The sequence below is a fragment of the Thermobia domestica genome, chromosome 9 (genome assembly GCF_964235325.1).
Source record: "Thermobia domestica chromosome 9, izTheDome1.hap1.1, whole genome shotgun sequence".
In the NCBI taxonomy this organism is placed as follows: domain Eukaryota; kingdom Metazoa; phylum Arthropoda; class Insecta; order Zygentoma; family Lepismatidae; genus Thermobia; species Thermobia domestica.
In genome coordinates this window covers 20,104,407-20,120,674 of record NC_137462.1, presented here as the reverse complement: position 1 = coordinate 20,120,674, position 16,268 = coordinate 20,104,407, and the positions used below count along the sequence as shown (strand labels likewise).

The following is a 16,268-nucleotide window of genomic DNA, read 5'->3' as shown; positions in this document are numbered from 1 at the left end:
GTTTCTACGAACACTCTTAATATAAACCGCATACTTTGATTAAACATGAAACAAATTTTCTCGGTTGCTTTCTGATTTAAATCATCCCGCCGCGCTGGTCTACTTTTTCCCTTGCATTTTCCAAGTCAAGCAGCATGCAGTCTGGTCAGTGTTGGGACAGGTGAGGAATGGAGCAAACGAGATTGTATCAGTTTGGCGTTCATCCAGTGTCGTAGAGCCATAATATTTGGGTGCTACCTTAAAGAAAAAAAGGACGACTCCAGTCAAGGAAACCAACAACGCCAATACGACTTAAAAATCAACGGCTTGTTAGCGTAAGACTTTCGTTGCTTTGTGTTCAGGACTTTGATTTACCATTAAAAAAAGTGAAAAATAAAATTTAAAAAAAATAATGAAAAACATCTTGTAACAGGTTACCCTATTTATAAATCTACTTTTCTTGTCAATAATACTTTTTGCGTTACATATAAATTTAATATTGCTTAAATTAAATTAAATTTATAAATTTTTAAAATTATACATCACAAATATTAATTTTCACAAAGTAAAGGGGTAAAATAGACTTAAAGAGGAACTCAATAAAATTTTAATTAAAAAAATAATCCAGTTCATTTCTTAGAAATGAGAGAAACAATTTTCCATGTAGGTCAATAGGTGTGAAAGAAAGTGCAGGCATTTAATACCATTAAGTATTTATAAAAACAAGTAATTCTTTTATGTTCGTGGTTCTTGCTATTAAAATAAGTGCTCCACTGTGGTCTAATCGTTAATGTGTGTCCCTTTGGTACGCATTTTAGTACATAAATTGAATTTTTGGTATTGATCCAATAGAGTTGAGAGTTTACAGAGTCAGACTTGACGTTTCTAGAAACATCTAATTATACTCATGAACAATCATTGCACCGTGCAAAGCCTTCGTGTGTTTCAATTCTGGTAAGTTTAGTTTAAATTGAACTTACACACAATCATAGTCTTACGTCTTGCGAATAAAATCAAAAAAATAAACACACTGCTGAACAAGACTGCACTTATTTAATATAAAAACACATTTACACGTGACGTTTCGATCTTCTAGCCAAGATCCTCATCAGACGTACACCTGTGATGTGTACGAATGGTGTACATCTGCACGATTGATTCTTTTTTCTGCTCCATAGTTTCCAAGCCACTCCAACTAAACAAACTGAAAATTAACGACAGAACATCCATACGTATGAGTTATGAGTCAATTTACATGTTAAAAAAAAAAAATGATGTACACCTTTGGTTACATCTGACAACACTGTGTGGTTCCTAGTGTACCTCAATCGTTGCTTCCTAGTTTAAAAATATATGCATGAACAAGACTTCATTTTGGTATAACCAATATTTGTGTATCACTTCAGGTTCAAAAGTTCTACTATCCCAAACTCCGGGTTGCATTGTATATTGGACACCCTGTAGATATTATCCCTGTCCCCCTTTAGAAGTCGAATTTTCAAAAACTCTCGGATACGTATCAACTTATTTTTAATAAGGAGAGCATATTCTGAATTTCATCTCTATAATTTGAGGGGCTTCTGAGATATTCTATTTTTGTTATAAATTTCATAAATCTTGAACCCCTTCCTTCTCTTAGAATGAGCCTTAAAAATTCGAAGTAACCAACGGCATTGTCCCTGCAGTTAGTTACGAGTATGACAAGCTAACGGTGTGAGTTTAATAGCTGACAAACAAACAAAAACAAAGAAACATTCAGTTTATATATATATATATATATATATATATATATATATATATATATATATATATATATATATATATAAGATGATACATTCCGTGTAAAAGTTCCGTTAAGTTCCAACTTACTTTAAAAATATTCAAGGAACTGCATAAAATGTTTGCTGTCTCTTTTCATGCTTATGGGCAGTAATGCGGAAACAAGTAGTTAAATAAATTAATTAGAAGTAACTAAAGTAGTTAAAGATATTAGTTTCATGTTGATTCCCCTCCCCACCTAAAAGATGAGAGTGCAAGAGACAACTACAGCAGATCGTTTTCTTGTAACTTATTGCACTATGTAATCAGACATGTTAACACAGACAAATTCCAGGAATATGTTACTTCTTGCTTTGCTTCTTTCATTGAATCTTATCTTAAAAATCTGCGAATAATGTATTAAAGGTTAGCGGTGAAATATAAACCTTTAGGAATATAACCAGTGGAACTTGAAAGCTCAATCGTGTAAGTTCCGTGTTATGTATTCTGTGGGGAATCAGTATCCTTAATATTAAAAGAATGTATTAATATGTTTTATATTACGTCTCATAGAAAGTGAAGCAAGCTCCTATTGAGACTATGCTACTTTTTTTATTTATTTATTTATTTATTTATTTATTTTATTACAGAATTACTTAACAGGTAGTATTTGATGTGTGCAAAACTCAAGAGCTCTGTAAAACCTTAACATTTCAAAATTTTTATTTATTCATAATTTATTACACACACACACAAAACAACAACAAATAAATAAAATAATAATTTTATATATATATATATATATATATATATATATATATATATATATATATATATATATATATATATATATATATATATATATATATACGGGTGTCCCTTATATAAGGTAATTTCGTGTTACGATACGTACACCCGCGAAATGTATTCTTACTTAGTTAGTCGTGTCTTCTTCTACCCATTGGTGTCGAGGTTTTACAGAGAGCTCTCCAAGCTTTCGTATCTGCCGTCATTTTCTTTGCGCCCTCGCCAAGTGAACTTTGTGGTGGACAAACACCGTGTGCGTGGGTTTTCTCGGGGTTCTCCCGTTTCCTCCCACTTTCTTCATTCCACCATTTCATTCATTACTCATCATCACCGTCTCCTTTAGCCTAACCGGCATAACCGTGGGACGTAAAACTCAAAGATTTCATTTTCATTTTCATTTTCTTTGCTTGGTTCCACCCCAAACCCCATGCTTCCAATATCTCTTTAACACTCATGTTCCAGGTTTTCCTTGGTCTTCCTTTTGGTCTTCGGCCTTGGGGGCGTGCTTCCAGTACTTGTTTCGGCGCATTTCCGTGGTCTGTATGGCTCGTCGGTCTCTTCCAGTTAGAACCCAGCAGCACCCTGTAAGAACGTTAACTCGTGCCGACTTGACGACAAGGTCATGGAATGACATTTCCATATTATAATATAATTTACAATGTCGAACTGTAATAACGGAGAAACCAAAAGAGACAGAGAAATGAAACTTTGCACGAAGTAACTAGAGAAAGGATGACATCTGCCTGTACATTGATGAACATCACTGGATGAATAGTGTTGCCAACCCACGAGAAAGTTATATTTTTTGTAAATCGAATGACCTAAATTGGATATCATTATTAAAAACAACAATGAAAATAAAGACAAAAGAGATGCTGAACGCAGATAAGTGTTGCAAAACTAAAACCGATGTTAAACTAAAATCAAACGAAACCATTATTTATTACTTAAGACTGCACCATTCAGGTTTCTTAGCCCAGTGACTTATATTAGACAATTTATGTATTTATTTATATAATATAAAACCACGCTCAGGAATACTAACTATCCTGTAATTCGTGACTCTTCTTTAAACTTCCAAGCTTTCGGCTCTCCCCTGAAGTCTTGGTCACGGAGGATAACAACAGGAAGAAAAAGAATAAAAACATTAAAGAATAACATGGAACGGACTTACGAAGGGAAGGGCTGTGTTGAACAGAAACATGTTGTCAAGTACGTAGGTAATCTTAAATTGAAGATGATATAAACTGCAATATGGTGGAGTCAATTTGTACCCTTATTTAGTTCCTTATTGGAAGGTTACCGGTTAATGTTATTTTTACTGCTAGTTCATGTCAACATTTAGGTCCATAGTAAAAACGGTAATAGATAGCGACAATCAGTTTTGTGCAATCGATTCAGAATCTCAAGAGTACATATCATTGCAACTCCCAACACTTTACCAAAACCGGAAGTGGTTGAAATTTTACTACTATTTTAATTATGATTTCCGTAGATTGAAAACGGTAAGAGATATCGAGATGCACTTCATTGGAATCGGTTCAGCATGCCAATAGTAGGATCTATTTCCTCCCTTAATCATCTATTCAATCCGGAAGTGGTTCAAATCAACCATTTCCGGTTTCAACCTTTGTCGTGATAGAACAAAAACAGTAGGTATAGCGAGTAATGTTTTTTTGATACGGATTCAGCATCCGAGGAACACGTTCTATCTTTGATCTTATTAACCTATTGCGGCCATTAGTAGTAAATATGGTACTTCAAGTTTGAATACTGAATTTCCATAGTTTGGAAGTCTACTGTAGTATTGTTATGCCATATTGCAGTTGATGCATAACAACAAAAATAACATCAGCTGGCAACTTTCCAATAAGGAACTAAATAAGGGTACAAATTGACTTCGCCATATTGCAGTTTATATCATCTCCAATTTAAGATTACCTACATACTTGACAAGGTGTCTCTGTTTATCACAACTCTTCTCTTGGCAAGTCCGTCCCATTTTTATTTCTTGATGTTTCTATTCTTTTTCTTCCTGTTTTTAATCTCCGTGATCAAGGCTCCAGGGGAGAGTCGAAAGCTTGGAAGTTTAAAAAATATTCAGGAATTACAGAAATCTGTAAGTAGAATATTATTTATTTATATTTATTGACTTTTACCTAACTAACTAACTCTATGGCCTATGGAACCCGGAGGTTCGATGCCGCGTTCACAAAAGCTCTCCACTGACTTCTATCCTTAGCCAATTGGATCCAGTTTCTACTTTGTATTCCTATCGCTGCTAGATCCATCTTAATATTGTTCTCCCATCTGCGCCTAGATATTCCTAATGGTCGTTTTCCGATTGGTCTTCCAGTCAACACTTTGAAAGCATTTCTACTTTCTTCCATTCTAGTTACATGACCTGCCCACCTAAGCCTCCTAGACTTGACGACCCTACAATGTTGGGAAACCAGTATAAATTATGTAGTTCCTCGTTATGAAGTTTCCGTCATTACCCATTCCCGTTCCTCTTGGGTCCGAATATTCGTCTCAGGGTCTTATTCTCAAATACTTTCAGTCTATGTTCTTCCTTCAGAGTAAGCGACCATGTTTCGCAACCATACAGAACAACGGGTATAATTATCGTTTTATATATTTTAAGCTTCAAATTCCTCGACAGAATTCGCGACGACAAGATATTTTGAACTGAATAGTAACACGAATTCCCTGCTTTTAGTCGACATTTAATTTCTTTGTGAATATGATTTTCGTCTGTTGTATTGATCCTAGATATTTGAAACTATCCACTCTATCAAAAGTATTATAATATTTTAACGTATTCATAATTTACTGTATTACAGCCCCGACGCACTTCCATGCATTTAGTTTTCTCTGCATTTACTTCTAAACCCATGACCCTGCAAACGTTTAATAAGATCTCTGCATTTCTTTCTATTGTTCTCCTATGATCCCTTATTAAATTTACATCATCAGCCTATGCCATAACATGGTGAATACCGTTCAACTCTAGGTCCTGGTTGGTATCTTTGATTTTCCTTATAGCGTATTCCAGAACAAAGTTGGATAATAATGGCGACAATGCATCTCCTTGTTTCAGGCCATTTTCGACGTGAAAGCTTGTGGACAAAAATTTTCCTATCTGGACTTTACTTTGGGATTCACTTAAACATATCTTAATTAATCTAATTAGCTTTCTCGGTATTCCAAGTTCTGTTAGAACATTGTATAATGTTTCTCTTCTAACCGAGTCGTACGCCTTTCTAAAATCAATAAATAGTTGATGTACCGGGGTATTGTATTCCCACTTCTTTTCGAGTATTTTTCGAATAGTAAATATTTGGTCGATAGTTGATCGATTTCGTCTAAATCCGCACTGATAATCTCCAATAGTTTCATCTGCGTATGAGGTCAATCTTGCTAATAGAATATTTGAAAGGATTTTATAGGATGTTGACAGAAGAGAAATGCCTCGATAATTATTACAGTCAGTTTTGTCGCTTTTCTTGTGAATTGGAACAATGATTGATTCTTTCCACTCTTGTGGCAATTCTTCCTTGTTCCAGATAAGGAGAATGAGTTTGTGTATCTTGTTCCACAAGTTTTTGCCTCCAGCTAAAATTAACTCAGCTGGAATTTCGTCTACACCCGGAGATTTATGTTTCTTTAATTTCTTTATAGCGGTTTCTACTTCTATTCGGTTGGGTTCTGGAATATACGGTTCTGCGGTGTGTATCTCCGTAAAGTCAAACGGAGAGGAAAAATTATACTTAGGAAAGTTCTATATGTTGTTGACACGTTCTCCATTATCCAAAAATACACCTTCAATCACCTATTCGATAACGTAGAATACCCTCAATCAGATCTTTTTGTGTACTGTAAAGACCAGGGTTAAAAATTACTTTTTGTGTCGAGCTAGAGAACCTCAGCTTATATGGCGCTTTTTTGAGGAATACTTGGTATAGTATGCAGACGCCGCACTTACTTCTATGACAGTGGTCAGGGGCCGCGGTGACTCAGTGGTAGAGCGTTCATTTCTGGTGCTTGTGGTCTCGGGTTCGATCCCAGCCCCCGCCAAGTAAACTTTGTGGTGGACAAATACCGTTTGCGTGGGTTTCCTCGCGGTTCTCCCGTTTCCTTCCACTTTCTTCATTTCACCATTTCATTCATTACTCATCATCACCGTCTCCTTTAGCCTAACCGGCATAATCGTGGGACGTAAAACTCAAAGATTTCATTTCATTTCATTTTCTATGGCAGTGGTACAGCGTACAGTGAAATTGCTTTTCAGTAGACCAATTTAACTTCATTGCCAATTTTCGTTACTGAATTTCTCGCTGTATCTTTTGCTATTGCGTTTATTTATCCTAAGAATGTAATCAGTTACTATGTCAGGCAAAAATAAATAAAAATAAAAATAAACAAATAAAATAAAATAAATTCTGAAATATCAACGCTTAACAGTAATAAATTTGTTCAAAGACGAAATATAAACCAGTTGATAGATATCATTAAGTTAAACAAAATTATATATATATATATATATATATATATATATATATATATATATATATATATATATATATATATATATATATATGTCAGTATAAATACCCATGCGTAGTTTTGGAGAAAGTCGACAGCAACGATTGTTTTTAGTAAACCTAAAAATTGTTGTTATACAAGAAGCGTGCCATCTATTATGTTGAAATTGACATTGAAATATATATCTTTATCCATTGCTTCATTATATCGCTACCAAAATGACAGTAGAGAGTAGGATTGATGATTCAAGCCTAAAATTATCATGAACTCTTACATTTTAATTTCTGTTAAAATAAAATATCCTCCAAAGATTATATTGCAAGGTTGTGCATGTGCTTCCGAAACCATGTGCTGACTGTAAGCAAACATCAGAAGACAACCACGAAGAAGGTTTCGTTAACACGTTTGCTACCAACGTTCCATATATGGGACACAGCGGATTTTACGAGGGACCGATTCATAGACATAAACTGCCTCTATAGACCGGTCATAAGAAAATTACCTTACCCACATTCCATCTGCTAGCACGAGCCCGAGCGTCTCACATATGGGACGCTGGTCCTTGGTGAACACCAATGCGTCCCAAATATGAGACGTTCGTACATTTTGGAAGTATAATTTTTTGTGTCGGTAGCGAACGTGTTAATGTAGGTGTGAATTGTGGATAAATGACACAATTGATTTCTGGGGAGGAGAAAGGAATGCAATCTTTTTACACAACGCTCTCCTAGCTTTCAGGACCATTTAATATCATTATATATCAATAAAGGTTATTTTTTGAGTTATATAACTTTTCTACTAAAGGGATGAAGGTAGAAGTAAATAATAAGAAACAAAAGCTGGTGGTTTAATTATTGTACAAAAATTTATTTCTCACGACAATCTTTGACTGTGTACATAACATTTATTTACTTATTGTCTTTGGGAGTTATCCTTAGTGTTTGTAATCGATGAGAAATAATAACATCTGTTAGTTCTCACCTATTACAATCTTTTTTTATATATATATAGATTAACGTAAGGCAATTATAGCTTAACAGAGGCACTTCACAAGTTTGGTTTCACCACTACTATGAAACACTCTTTCGTTTACATACACACATTTTATCATCATCCATTCCAGAAAACGTACATTCATACATTATTGTTCACATTTACGCATGTACACACACTCTCATTCGTCATTCTTTGTTTATATTTTCTTTTGTTTCTTTTTTTTCTTTCCAACTCCACAAAATTTTCTTGTTAAGTTTCAACAATATTAGTCACATTGAAACTAAACAAGTTGTGAGTCCTTATCACAAAGTTCCCGTATATAAAGTTAAGTTAAAGTTTGTGACCCCAGAATGTCTTCCCATCTACCTGGTATACCCATGAAGAAAGATAAGTTTGTTTTCGAAACGAAAAAAAAAAAATGTTTATGTACATAATTAGGGAACAGAAAAATACTAACTTTCACCCAGAAAACATGAAACAGGAACTCTGTGTTGTGATTCACTTATCACATAATGGTATTTATTGCTTTTTTTTTTTAATCTTGCAGCCGTCCTTTGCAAACTTAAAACACTTGTTATCATGGCATAAGGCTAGTTGAAGATATGTAATATTCATATTACCTGAAATAATAATAATAATTAACCATGGCCCCCTCTTTCTGTTAACGAATTGCACTCCCGTCCTTGGCCCAATAGCTCACAATTCCACTTTTGCACCATTTCTTTAAGGACATTTTACAATATCAGTCTAGAATTCCCTTTTTCACTTCCCCACTAGTTACGTGAGGCCAGATATGGAGCAAGCGTTAGTTCCTGATGAATTCACAGTTCCGAAATAACACTGCTTCCTTTCTTCTTACACTCCGTAGATTGCCTGATGAATATATCTCACAACCCGATCGATCAAGGATTCTGAAGAAGACGCAGATCGTCGGTTCCTTTGAAGTTTGCTTGTTCTCTGAAAATCAGAATTGGATCCAGGATTAGCGTCTGGGTTTCTGTGGACTTGCTGTTCTCTCAAAAATTCTTCATCCAAAAGAACTTCGTTCGTCGCTTTAACTTCTTCTTCGCTAGGCTTTAATAAGTCATCTGACGAAGTGTTTGGTTCGGAACTTGTCCCATCGAGGTTCATAGATTGCTGTACAGATGCTTGACTTATTGATTCTGGTGATTCACTAGCATCTTGTAATTCGAGGTCCATAGATTGCTGTACAGATGTTTGATCTATTGATCCTGGTGACTCACTAGCGTTTTGTAATTCTATCTTCTCAGTGACTTCTTGTTCCATATTAACTGCTGTGTTTTCTGGCAATATACTTTCAAAAGTAGCAGGGATTCTTACTGTACTCTCCTCCGAAATAATTTCTTCTTTTAATTCTTTTGTTTCGGATTCAGTCACCATTTCTGGTTCAAGAGTTTCATTTTCATTGTTTGCAACTGTCAATGGATCGTTTTGACTGTTATCAGAAGATAAGGAAGTCAGACTTTCCGATTCTGTCCCTGTTTCTTGTATCCTGTCCTGGAATGTACCTTCTGTAATATCGAGCTTCCCGTCCTCATTTTCAGCATATTCTTGACTTACTTTAGTTTTCACTGGAATAATCTCTATAGCATAAACTGTAATTGGTGGTTCTTCTGTTGTGCCTTCCGTACCTGTGTAATCATTTTCCTGCTCTGGCGAAGTGTAATTCTCTGCTCGGTTGTTGTCAGTGTAAGATTCTTCTAATTGTTTGTCTTCTGTAGTATGTCTTTCTATATCTTCTTGACTCATTTCAGTCACTGCATCCCTATTCTCTTCTTCAGGAATCACTTCTGTATTAGAATCAACTATTTCTGTTAACTTTCCTTCATATGGCAAAACTGTATTAGTGGTGCTGTCATAATCTTTGTCCTGCTCATTCTCTGTTTCACTATTTGTTCTGTCTGTGGTTAGGTTCAGATCTTCAATCCGAGAGACATCTTCAACATTTTCCTGTTCTTCTGGCTGTTCTTGAAGTCGGACATTAATCGAATCGCTGGTCGTAAGTTCAGGTGAACTACCATCGTCCTCTGTTGTTCCTACTTCAACATCTTGTGTTTCCGATGGAACAGAACTTATGGATTGTTGAAGTTCGCCGCTGTTTTCTGAATCCCTCTCAATTAATATTTTCGTTTGATCTTCTTGTACAGAATCTTCTAAATTAATTGGTTTATCGTTAGTGTTGTTTGGTTGAAGAATTACGATTTCCGAAGATTCTTGTAGACCAGTTTCAGGAAGGTATGGTTTCTCTTTCTCGTCGGATTGTTCTATAACTTGTTCCATTGTAGGATGCCCTAGTCTTAAATTCCCAATAGGAAGCTCAGGGTTGTTCTCCTGTACATTATCAGTAGTATCTTCGTTCTTGATTGGTGTTGTTTGATAGTCATTATTCTCGGGAGAGAAGGTTGTAGTTTCCTCAACACGTTCAGGATTCAGTGGTGGTTGGGTGTTATCCATGTCATTTCTTACTTGCATTTCGTTTATCGTTGTGTATGTACTATCAGCTTCAGGAAGATTTGTGTTTGACTCGCTATGTGATTCGCTTTCAACAGGATCTCCATTTTCCGCATTATCTGCATTATCGCTAAAAACGGGATTTGCTTGCCTTAAGTCGTATTGTATATCTGATTCTGTTGTTTCGGATCCACCTTCGCTTTCGTTTGTTGTGTCAGCTACCGAAGGTTCTGTCTCTTGTTGTTGAATTTTGTCTTCAGTTGGTTCATTTCTGAAAGTGGTTACTTCATCACTTGCCTGATAAGATTCCTCATTTTCTGTTCGTGTTTCAGTATTGTCTTCAATTCCTTGAGTCACTTCCTCGACCGCTTCTTCTGTTCTATCATCATATTGGTTTATTTTGGTTTCATCTTCTCTCGTTTCTTCCGTATTAGTGATATCTTTATCAGCTTCTGTGATAACTGTGGAATAATCATTAGTAGAATCTTCTGAAATAGGAATGTTAGTACTTTCAGCTTCCTGTTCTTGAGTAAGTGTACTTTCTGTAACATCGATTTTCACATCATTTGTGGTTAATTCCAAATTCTCTCCTGTTTCTTCGTTGTTGTTGGTTCCAAGTCGAAGTTGAATATTTTCTTCGTTCATTTGTTGTTCTTGAGTTGTAGTCTGGTCTTTATCATAATCAGAGTATGTTACGTCATTTCTGGTTTCTTCTGTGGTATACACATCAAAGTTGTCATTAACAGTAGAATAAGAACTGTCTTGTGATTGGCTATCCAATGTGTTTGAATTTTCAGGTACGTGTGTCTCACTGGAAGCTATCTGTTCTGTTTTTTGTTCTTCATTTATCGGTGGTGCGATGGTAGTTTCTTGTTGGGTTCTGAAAGCTGATGCGTCATCGACAGATTCTTCCGGATCCAAAACTTGTTGTTGAGATTGTTCGTCAACTTTGATTGGATTTCCTCTCAACAGAGAATTGTCCTGTTCCTCAGATAGTGGTTCCTGTTCAAGGTTTTCCTGTGTATCGACGCTTTGTGCTGCTGTTGTGATTTGAGGAACTTCTTCCCTTAATTTTTCTTCTTCAGCAGCGAAGTTAACAGTAGTCTCTTCAGAAAGTGAGGACTCTGTTCCAGTTGTGTATTCCTGGTTTTCATAAGTTGTTTGTGTGTTTGGTTCTTTTCTACCTTCTGTGATAACCTCTACGAAAAATACTTCAATGCCACCATCACTTTCTTCATCGCTAACTGCCTCTGTCGACTGCACTGGTGAATTCCTGAATTCGGTATCCTCTACTTGTTGAGCAGTAGTTTGTTCCTGATTATTAACATTTTCTTCATTAATTTCTCCAGGTGTTGTTTTATATTCTTGAGACTCCGTTACGGATTCACGGTTCAAATCAGTAGTTTCTACTACTTGTTGTGTTCTTAATTCTGGGACAACTTGTTCGTTTATAGATATGCTATCCTGTGCGGTATTTCGTTCTTCAGTATTGTAGTTTGTAGTGGTAGTTGCGTCTTCATTGTAAGCATCTGTTTTACTTTGAATAACGTCGGTAAGACCTTGCGTCGTTTCTGCGTAATCTGTGTTTGCTTGTTCTTCTTTAATATTTTCAGGAAAAACTTCAGAATTTTCCATTCCCATTGGTTGTGGTGCGGGACTTGAAAGATCAACTTCTTCTGACTTCATATCAGTCTCCTCTGTTTGAGCATATTGTGTGCTGTCTGCTGATGCGTACTCTGTTACTATTTCTGTATTTTCTTTGTTTGTGGAATCTCTTACCATCTCAGTGACTACAGGTTCGTATGTTTGTGACAAACTCTCTTCACTGTCTTGGGCTGCTTGACGGAAAAGCAGTTCTTCCGTTTGGTTATCTATTTCAGGTTGTTGAGTAGAAATGGGTGCTGAGTTCTGTTCCTCTCTAACTTCTTGTGTCGAATAAATAGGAGATTCCGTTATTTCTTGCTCATGTGTAGAATAAACAGGAGATTCTGTTATTTCTTGTTCCTTGCGAACAGTTGAATCTTCGGAAAGATTGCTATTTTCTGTTTTATATTGCTCAGTCTGTGATGTTGTTGGTTGTTCTGTGAGTTTTGCAACATTTGCATTTAAATATTCTTCGTCAGAGTCCTCAGACTCTTGTGAGAATCCTCCATGACGAAGCATAACTGTTTCACTTGTTTCTGGCATTTCCTCAGGTTGTTCTGTTGGAGATAGTTCTTCATTGTACTGTGTTCTTGTTTCTTGTTCAGGTGATGTTTCTGTTTGGTGGTCTGTGTCATCTTGTTGCTGCACTGTATACCTTGCATCACTCTCCGTTGTTTGATACGAAACTGGTGAGTCTGTAGCACTTTCAGTCAAGTTTAGTTGGTCTTTTTGATCTTCAGATATCACGTCACCTTCTTTTAACTCAGAAGTGTATTGAGACAAGGATTCTCTAACCGTAGTCTCAATTGCGTCGTACGACTCTGTATTATCATTTTGTACTGTAACATTCTCATCTAGAGATCCTAAGTTCTGTGCTTGTTTCAACTCCTCGTCCACAACTTGTATCGAATCTTGGTGATTTTGAGTAACTTCCTGTGGCTCTTCTCTATCTTTTATCTGACTTATTGCTTCAGTGCTGTCTTGAGAGCCTATATTGTATACAGTCGGTTGGGCTTCCTGTAAGTTTTGTTGCTGAAGTGCAGGCGACATTTCTGTTTCCTCCTGTACGTCTTCAGGAATAATTGATTCTGAACTAAGTTCCATATTTTGCTGTGAGAATTCTGGAACTGTTGGTGTATATTGCAATTCTTCATTGATAGGTTGGTGAGGATCGCCTAATATATTACCTTGTTCTTGAGTTTCCAGATCAGTTTGTTTATCTAATGGTAAATGTTGAAGATTTTCAGTGTCTTGTTGAGTTCCATCGTGAGCAATTGTCTTAAGCTCTTCTGTTAGACCGTCTTCGTATTTTTGATCTTGAATATGTTGCTGGACATCTTGACTTACTTCGCTTTCCTCAACAGTTTGTTGTTGATTTGATGTTTTGAGTCCAGAGTGTTCTCCGTCATCAATAGATTGTTGGTCATCTGAAGGAAGTTCGTTACTACTTTGAGCAACGTCCTCGGAGATGTGAGTTTTTAATTGATAGATATCTTCGTTTATTTCAGTGTCTTTGAGATTTTCTTGTCCTTCAGGCTTTTTATCCTGTTCAACATCTGGCGTCAGTTGTTGTTCATCTTCCCGTTCTGGTATTGTCTGAGGTGAAGAGTAATCTTGTATGTTTAATTCAGGAGTTTCAGGCTGTTGAGAGACTTGTTCCTGTAACTGAGGTAGCTGAGAGACATTTGGAGATTCACTTAGCGATACTGGTGCAGCAGTCTCCTCGTATAATTGTTGTTGCCCTTGCTCGTCCTGAAGTGTTACAGGAGTCGTTGGAATATCTTGTTTGGCACTATCTTCCTCTGTACTTGAAAATGATTCATCTGCTTGGTGAATGGGCAGTTGTGTGGAGCTGTCAGTGTCTATCGGTAGATTTTCAGGTTCTTTAACATCTCCTATTCTAGTATCCCCAAAGTCATCAGAAGTAGAAGAAATCGGACCAACAACAACGTCTTCTGTTGTGGTTTGTTCTTCGGTTTTCTGGACGTCGCCTATCACTTGGAGAATTACTATATCAGGTTGTTGCGAAGTAATTTCATCAGAAAGTTGTCCGGAAGTTAAATCTTGCACAATTTCTTGCATGGTCGTGAGATCTATTCCTGATGGCTGAACTGTTGAGGGTTCCTGCTTGCTTGTTACTGGCTCTTGTGTAAGAATCTCAGCTGCGGTGCTGCTACTTTGTGGTATTTCCGTAGCGAGCGACTCATCTGCCAGCTTTTCTGTGGCCGTTACCATTTCAGATATAGGTGCTTGACTTGTGATGTGTTCCTGGAGAGGAAGAGGTTGCTTGGTGCTTGATTCAGCGTCCGCATCTTGGCTACCAAGGAGTTCCTGTGGGGCTTGGCTTGTGATGTGTGCTTCTTCCACAGCCGGGACTTTTGGTTCTTCGCTGGTATAGACCTCTGGTGAAGGAGGCAACTCACTAGTAATTGATATTGCTGTAGTTGTGCTAGTAGTTGTAGTAGTGGAAGTAGTAGTGGTTGTGTATGGAGTTGTGCTTGTCGTGGTAGTTGTTGGTCGTGGCGTAGGGCGTCCTGGATGAAGAGGCTCTGAAAATATAAAAAAGATGAACAATTAAAAACACCAAAAATATATAAATACAATAACATACATTTTTTCCATATATTGTAAAATCAAAGTATTAACCAGTAAATAAAATATTAATGAGAAATTTACCATATATGTATATTTAACACTTTCATATGGTCCTTTTATTCCAAGGATCGAATAAGATCACAGTGAGTAGAAATAAAGAATGAATTCAGATTATATCATTTAGGAGGAGTCTCCTTTTGGATGAGTATACAAAGTATCATATGGAGTAGGCATTTTTAACCGAAATGATAGAACGAATGTCACTGTGTATAAAATATGAAATGAGAAATTAAATCCTTAAGTTTTACGTCCCACGGTTATGCTGGCTAGGCTAAAGGAAAATATGAAATAATGAATGAAATGTGGAATCAGGAAAGTGGAAGGAAACGGGAGGAGGAAACCCACGCACACGGTGTTTGTCCACCACAAAGGTCACTTGGCGCAAGCTGGAATCGAACCAAGGATCCCACGGACCAGAGGTAAACGCTCTACCACTAGCACATCGCGGCTCCTCTGTATAAAATAATAATAATAATAATAATAATAATAATAATAATAATAATAATAATAATAATAATAGGTGAACACGGTCATTTATATTACAACTGATCGAATATACAAGTAAAATAATTCTTCTCATTTTGCGTAGTAGACGATCAGTTTTAAGCTTTTTTATGTACCTAGGTATGTTACTAATAATATGCATATTACTAAACAAAATAAAAATTATTTATGATTATTTTAATGCCTCGTCAATTACATTGAATGAGTTAGATTCTAATAGTTGCTAGGTTCTCCACGGTCCGCCAGCCCGGAAGTAATGAGGAAACTACTCTGCAGTATAACGGTTACAGATTCTGAGTATTACGTTTTTAAAATCATTGAGGCAGTGCCACTTGACATAGAAGACAAAGCTGATTGGCATGTGTAACATGTCGCATAAAACAATCATGTATACGTCTTTTTGTTCACACGATGCTGTCGATGCTGCCATACAAGACTAGTGGAGATAACGTCCTTTTTATTGTTCTCGAAAAGTCTTGGCTATTGCTGAATTTAAACCTAAGTAGTGATGCCCAATAGGCGAGGCGAGACTGAACATTTGAAATTAAAAGAACATACATAATTTTCGAGATAAGACAGCACATTCACGGCACCTTTTCGATAATGAGATATCCCCGAATCTCGCTTTCGTTGCAACGCTAATTCTAAGGAAATGCGAGTGATTCAAATAGTGCCGGTTGCAAATTCCGATGGTTCTCCCTATACTCTAATGCAGAACTGTAAAGTGATCATCACCAATAAAAAACAAAAGTATAGTCTAGCGCCCATCAGGGGAGGAGGGGGCCAGGAGGGAGATCGCCACCCCTTTAGAGGAAATTGTGCTTCGGAAGATCGAAAACCTAATAGATATTTTAGAATAGTTACCGCAAAATTTGAGACTACATTTGAAATGTCGCTTATACTTGCTC

The 16,268-nt window shown here is 36.5% G+C and overlaps 2 protein-coding genes across 3 annotated transcripts in view; one reads left to right on the top strand and one right to left on the bottom strand.

Annotated features, from left to right (window-relative positions):
• The window catches only part of LOC145694448 (DNA oxidative demethylase ALKBH2-like), an 859,325-nt gene that overhangs the window by 433,825 nt on the left and 409,232 nt on the right, over window positions 1-16,268 (top strand). The window lies entirely within an intron of this gene.
• The window catches only part of LOC145694446 (uncharacterized), a 164,725-nt gene continuing 156,627 nt past the window's right edge, over window positions 8,171-16,268 (bottom strand). The window contains exon 6 of the mRNA XM_081770687.1: window positions 8,171-14,750. Within this exon, the coding sequence (XP_081626813.1) occupies window positions 8,941-14,750 (5,810 nt within the window). The 3' untranslated portion in view covers window positions 8,171-8,940. The remainder of the gene's footprint in view (window positions 14,751-16,268) is intronic.